Source organism: Lolium perenne, chromosome 3, assembly GCF_019359855.2.
Source record: "Lolium perenne isolate Kyuss_39 chromosome 3, Kyuss_2.0, whole genome shotgun sequence".
In the NCBI taxonomy this organism is placed as follows: Eukaryota; Viridiplantae; Streptophyta; class Magnoliopsida; order Poales; family Poaceae; genus Lolium; species Lolium perenne.
In genome coordinates this window covers 350,169,723-350,176,333 of record NC_067246.2, presented here as the reverse complement: position 1 = coordinate 350,176,333, position 6,611 = coordinate 350,169,723, and the positions used below count along the sequence as shown (strand labels likewise).

Below are 6,611 nucleotides of genomic sequence, written 5' to 3'. Positions count from 1 at the left end.
ACTAATGTCCAGTAGCATTATGCAATGTCCAGAAGTGTTAAGAATGATTGTGTCACCTCTGAATATGTCAATTTATAATGTGCACTAACCCTCTAATGAGTTGTTTCGAGTTTGGTGTGGAGGAAGTTTTCAAGGATCAAGAGAGGAGTATGATGCAACATGATCAAGGAGAGTGAAAGCTCTAAGCTTGGGGATGCACCCGGTGGTTCACCCCTGCATATATCAAGAAGACTCAAGCGTCTAAGCTTGGGGATGCCCAAGGCATCCCCTTCTTCATCGACAACATTATCAGGTTCCTCCCCTGAAACTATATTTTTATTCCATCACATCTTATGTGCTTTTTCTTGGAGCGTCGGTTTGTTTTTGTTTTTTTTTGTTTTGTTTGAATAAAATGGATCCTAGCATTCACTTTATGGGAGAGATACACGCTCCGTTGTAGCATATGGACAAGTATGTCCTTGGTTTCTACTCATAGTATTCATGGCGAAGTTTCTCCTTCGTTAAATTGTTATATGGTTGGAATTGGAAAATGATACATGTAGTAATTGCTATAAATGTCTTGGGTAATGTGGTACTTGGCAATTGTTGTGCTCATGATTAAGCTCTTGCATCATATGCTTTTCACCCATTAATGAAGAAATACATAGAGCATGCTAAAATTTGGTTTGCATATTTGGTTTCTCTAAGGTCTAGATAATTTCTAGTATTGAGTTTGAACAACAAGGAAGACGGTGTAGAGTCTTATAATGTTTTCAATATATCTTTTATGTGAGTTTTGCTGCACCGGTTCATCCTTGTGTTTGTTTCAAATAAGCCTTGCTAGCCTAAACCTTGTATCGAGAGGGAATACTTCTCATGCATCCAAAATACTTGAGCCAACCACTATGCCATTTGTGTCCACCATACCTACCTACTACATGGTATTTTCCGCCATTCCAAAGTAAATTGCTTGAGTGCTACCTTTAAAATTACATCATTCACCTTTGCAATATATAGCTCATGGGACAAATAGCTTTAAACTATTGTGGTATTGAATATGTAATTATGCACTTTATCTCTTATTAAGTTGCTTGTTGTGCGATAACCATGTTTACTGGGGACGCCATCAACTACTCTTTGTTGAATTTCATGTGAGTTGCTATGCATGTTCGTCTTGTCTGAAGTAAGAGAGATCTACCACCATAGGGTTAAGCATGCATATGTTAGAGAAGAACATTGGGCCGCTAACTAAAGCCATGTTCCATGGTGGAAGTTTCAGTTTTGGACAACAATCCTCAAATCTCAAATGAGAAAATTATTAATTGTTGTTATATGCTTATGCATAAAAGAGGAGTCCATTATCTGTTGTCTATGTTGTCCCGGTATGGATGTCTAAGTTGAAGAATAATCAATAGCGAGAAATCCAATGCGAGCTTTCTCCTTAGACCTTTGTACAGGTGGCATAGAGGTACCCCTTTGTGACACTTGGTAAAAACAATGCATTGTGATGATCCGGTAGTCCAAGCTAATTAGGACAAGGTGCGGGCACTATTAGTATACTATGCATGAGGCTTGCAACTTGTAAGATATAATTTACATGATACATATGCTTTATTACTACCGTTGACAAAATTGTTTCATGTTTTCAAAATCAAAGCTCTAGCACAAATATAGCAATCGATGCTTTTCCTCTATGGAGGACCATTCTTTTACTTTCAATGTTGAGTCAGTTCACCTATTTCTCTCCACCTCAAGAAGCAAACACTTGTGTGAACTATGCATTGATTCCTACATACTTGCTTATTGCACTTATTATATTACTCTATGTTGACAATATCCATGAGATATACATGTTACAAGTTGAAAGCAACCGCTGAAACTTAATCTTCTTTTGTGTTGCTTCAATACCTTTACTTTGAATTATTGCTTTATGAGTTAACTCTTATGCAAGACTTATTGATGCTTGTCTTGAAGTGCTATTCATGAAAAGTCTTTGCTTTATGATTCACTTGTTTACTCATGTCATATACATTGTTTTGATCGCTGCATTCACTACATATGCTTTACAAATAGTATGATCAAGATTATGATGGCATGTCACTCCAGAAATTATCTGTGTTATCGTTTTACCTGCTCGGGACGAGCAGAACTAAGCTTGGGGATGCTGATACGTCTCCGACGTATCGATAATTTCTTATGTTCCATGCCACATTATTGATGTTATCTACATGTTTTATGCACACTTTATGTCATATTCGTGCATTTTCTGGAACTAACCTATTAACAAGATGCCGAAGTGCCGATTCTTGTTTTTCTGCTGTTTTTGGTTTCAGAAATCCTAGTAAGGAAATATTCTCGGAATTGGACGAAATCAAAGCCCAGGGGCCTATTTTCTCACGAAGCTTCCAGAAGTCCGAAGGAGAGACGAAGAGGGGCCACGGAGGGGCCACACCCTAGGGCGGCGCGGCCCCCCCCTTGGCCGCGCGGCCCTGTGGTGTGGGGCCCCCGTGCCGCCTCTTGACCTGCCCTTTCGCCTATAAAAAGTCTCCGTGACGAAAACCCCAGTACCGAGAACCACGATACGGAAAACCTTCCAGAGACGCCGCCGCCGCCGATCCCATCTCGGGGGATCCAGGAGATCGCCTCCGGCACCCTGCCGGAGAGGGGAATCATCTCCCGGAGGACTCTACGCCGCCATGGTCGCCTCCGGTGTGATGTGTGAGTAGTCTACCCCTGGACTATGGGTCCATAGCAGTAGCTAGATGGTTGTCTTCTCCCCATTGTGCTATCATTGTCGGATCTTGTGAGCTGCCTAACATGATCAAGATCATCTATCTGTAATTCTATATGTTGCGTTTGTTGGGATCCGATGAATAGAGAATACTTGTTATGTTGATTATCAAAGCTATGCTTATGTGTTGTTTATGATCTTGCATGCTCTCCGTTATTAGTAGATGCTCTGGCCAAGTTGATGCTAGTAACTCCAAGAGGGAGTATTTATGCTCGATAGTGGGTTCATGCCTCTGTGAATCTGGAGGAGTGACAAGAACCACTAAGGTTATGGATGTGCTGTTGCCACTAGGGATAAAACATTAGTGCTATGTTCAAGGATGTAGTCACTAGTTACATTACGCGCAATACTTAATGCAATTGTCTGTTGTTAGCAACTTAATACTGGAGGGGGTTCGGATGATAACCTGAAGGTGGACTTTTTAGGCATAGATGCAGTTGGATGACGGTCTATGTACTTTGTCGTAATGCCCAATTAAATCTCACTATATTCATCATGATATGTATGTGCATGGTCATGCTCTCTTTATTTGTCAATTGCCCAACTGTAATTTGTTCACCCAACATGCTGTTCGTCTTATGGGAGAGACACCTCTAGTGAACTGTGGACCCCGGTCCAATTCTCTTTACTGAAATACAATCTACTGCAATACTGTTCTACTGTTTTCTGCAAACAATCATCTTCCACACAATACGGTTAATCCTTTGTTACAGCAAGCCGGTGAGATTGACAACCTCACTGTTTCGTTGGGGCAAAGTACTTTGGTTGTGTTGTGCAGGTTCCACGTTGGCGCCGGAATCTCTGGTGTTGCGCCGCACTACATCCCGCCGCCATCAACCTTCAACGTGCTTCTTGGCTCCTCCTGGTTCGATAAACCTTGGTTTCTTTCTGAGGGAAAACTTGCTGCTGTGCGCATCATACCTTCCTCTTGGGGTTGCCCAACGAACGTGTGAAATACACGCCATCAGATCCCAGCAGCAGCGATGCAAACGACGCCCTGGACCGGAGGTGGACGATGAATCGCAGCAGCGACGATGCAGACGGAGCCTTGGAGAGTCTGATGCACTGGTTCGTGGCATCAATTTTGCCCCAGACTCTCAAGATCATGATGCCGAAGACATGGGAACGGAGTTCATCCCCGACTCCGAAGAAGATAGTGACAACGACGACCTCTATTCGTACGACTCCGACGAGGTGCAGTTCGTGCCAGACTCACTTATTGGCGCAGCGGAGGAATTCGTTCCCGATTCTGTTGGTGTGGATGAGGTTGGTGTAGCTCCGGCAGGATCTGTTGCAGGCGGTCAACTAGATGACAGTGAGGTTTGCTATAGCATGCTTAGGATCTTGTTGCCTGACTACTTTAAAATTCCAGGCAATGAAAAGTTGGGGACGTAGATCATGCTTAGCATTTAAATGAATTTGAAAATATTTTATGTTATGATGAACAAAAGTACTGTACGCTTATTAGCTAAACTGACATTGCCACATTTTGAATGTTCATTGCAAATAGCTAAACTGACATTTACATTGCCACATTTCGAATGTTCATGATTACAAGTACCTCACTCATCTAGATAGCTAACAACATCCAAGTACAATGCTTTGTCACAATATAGACGGTCAGGCAGTGCATTTTGTAGCAAAAGCCCTCCCTTGTTCATATGAGGGATTTTGTACCAATTTCCACCCCTTAATCTCATAACTTGTATCATGCATGATTGAAGAGTAAGAAAAATTCGGTTTATCTTTTCAACTTCATACTTGTTGAACTCAGCAATGACACCTTCAATAAGCTGATCAATTGTGGTAGGATTCAGCTGATCCGTGAAAGATTGCAAAGATCTAAGAAATCCCAGATCAAGAATATTCATGTCAGGTGAGTTTGGAGGCTGTTGTAGAATCCGAATATCACGTCCAGTAATGGAAATGGCATTTAGCAATGCCTCATCATCTGGCTTAACATGGGATGGTGCATTGTCCCGCTGAATGTAAATAGTTTTCCCTTCGTCTGGCCATCGTTCATGAATAGCGGGTATTACTTTGTTGACCATGAATTCTCTCATTCGATCTCTGTTTACCTTCATGTTCTTTTTGACCATGGTACCTCTCGGTCTATTGCCACTTCTCCTTTTTGCTGGTTCCTGTTTTAACAACAAATAAACACAAACAAGAAAAGTAAAGAACATATTTTTGCTCAACAAATTTAAAAGGTCAAGTATAGGATAGTTACCTCAGTTACCATTGCCCAACAACAAATTTTCCCATCAAATATCAGATTCCCTTCATCATCATATCTAGGCCGAGCAATAGCTACTAAGAACATAACTTTGCCTATGTAGTTTTTGTTTTGAATAGTTCGGACTGGTTCTTCTTCTTCTGGCATCAAGTAGTAAGTTCTCTTGTTTTTAGTCATGTTAAACCATTTTTCATCTAGATGTACAATATCCTCCATATCAACAAACCGCGGTTCGTTGTGTATAGTGTTTTGATCAACCATCCTTACACAAAACCGCAATCTTTGTTTCTTGTTACTATCTTTCAAAACTGGTTTCAAACTACTTGAAATTCGCCGCAAGTACCCTTGCTTAAACCTCATAAACAGAGTGGTCTTGCTCATATGAATTGCATGACATAGTGCACTCAATGTCTGCCTTTTTCTTTTTGGAGTGGACTGTACTTGCGCAAGCGGAGCTACAATTCTCTTGCGCCCACAATTCTTGCTTTTCTTGTGAGTAACATCCACCTCTCTTCCTTCTTTTATGCAATCATTTACTAATCTCCAAACTGATTGAACTTGCCTTCTACTGTGTCCAAGTTTGCTTGCTACATCAGCGGTGCTAGTTTTCTTTAGTCTACCAGAGTTACTGTCTTTCAGTAACTCTTGATAAACTTCCCACCTTTGCTTGTTTGTCAGCATCTTCCTATTTTTCCTCTTCGGACGACGACCACCAACAGGAGCAAGAGGTACTTGTGGTGTTGTGTTTCTCTGTTGAGCTTCTGCAAGGTCAATATCGCTTCTCTTGCTGAGAAAAACCGCAAGCTGACATAGGGTTGTTGCAGAACGCATTCGGTATTTATCGATACCACAAACCACTCGAAAACATTCATCCCTTTCATAACCAACCATCAACAAATCTCTATATATATCCTCATAAGACTCTTGTGATCCATCTGGACGCAGACTATCTCCATCGGTAAAACAACCAGTTCCTGATGCTGCAAGAATAACTTGAAGGTCACGCGCCTGATTGACCAGTGGGCGTCTGGTTCTTCAGCTGCAATAATAAAGGTTAGTACTTGCATGCAAATGAGACAAAGATGCACCATGTAATCCAACAGATTTTGATATGGCAAGATTAGTATCTGACCTGTGGTTGTATCTTCAACATCAGGCTCTTCCCAACCTCCTTCATCATCTGGTGGTGGTGACGAGTTCAAGTCCAGAACCATGGTGCTGCTATGTGTAGATGGGACTGTGTGGCTGTTGGTGATGAGTTCCAGTCCGGGAGTACTTATAGAAGATGACTGCTCAGCTCCTTGTGTAATTTGAATAGGTTTTGCCGCTATAGTTCAATTTTTTTGGTGATCATAGTGTGTTGTAAAAAAGGAGGTAAATTTACTAGTAATACTGTTTTCTGTTGTAAAATGGAGGGAACGCTTTGTACTAGTACTTCTTCCTGTGATTTGGCGGTAAAAGTAACTGGCGGCAAACATTTTAGCATGCAAATTGCATGGCCACCATTAATTCTTTCTTTGGGTATAGAGCCGACGCATGGATTCCTGTCTATTTACTCACCGTCAGCTAAGCTAAGTAGTACTAATAAATACACTTTTTATTTGT

General features: G+C 41.4%; 1 protein-coding gene across 1 annotated transcript; it reads right to left on the bottom strand.

Moving 5' to 3' along the window:
* Positions 1-4,332: 4,332 nt before the first annotated feature.
* LOC139838335 (uncharacterized) lies at positions 4,333-6,220 on the bottom strand. Its single transcript, XM_071827745.1, has 4 exons — positions 6,139-6,220; positions 5,954-6,045; positions 5,001-5,810; positions 4,333-4,911 (listed from the first exon to the last, which is right to left on the bottom strand). The coding sequence occupies exons 1-4, from the start codon at positions 6,218-6,220 to the stop codon at positions 4,333-4,335; spliced, it is 1,563 nt and encodes a 520-aa protein (XP_071683846.1).
* Between the last annotated feature and the right edge of the window lie 391 nt (positions 6,221-6,611).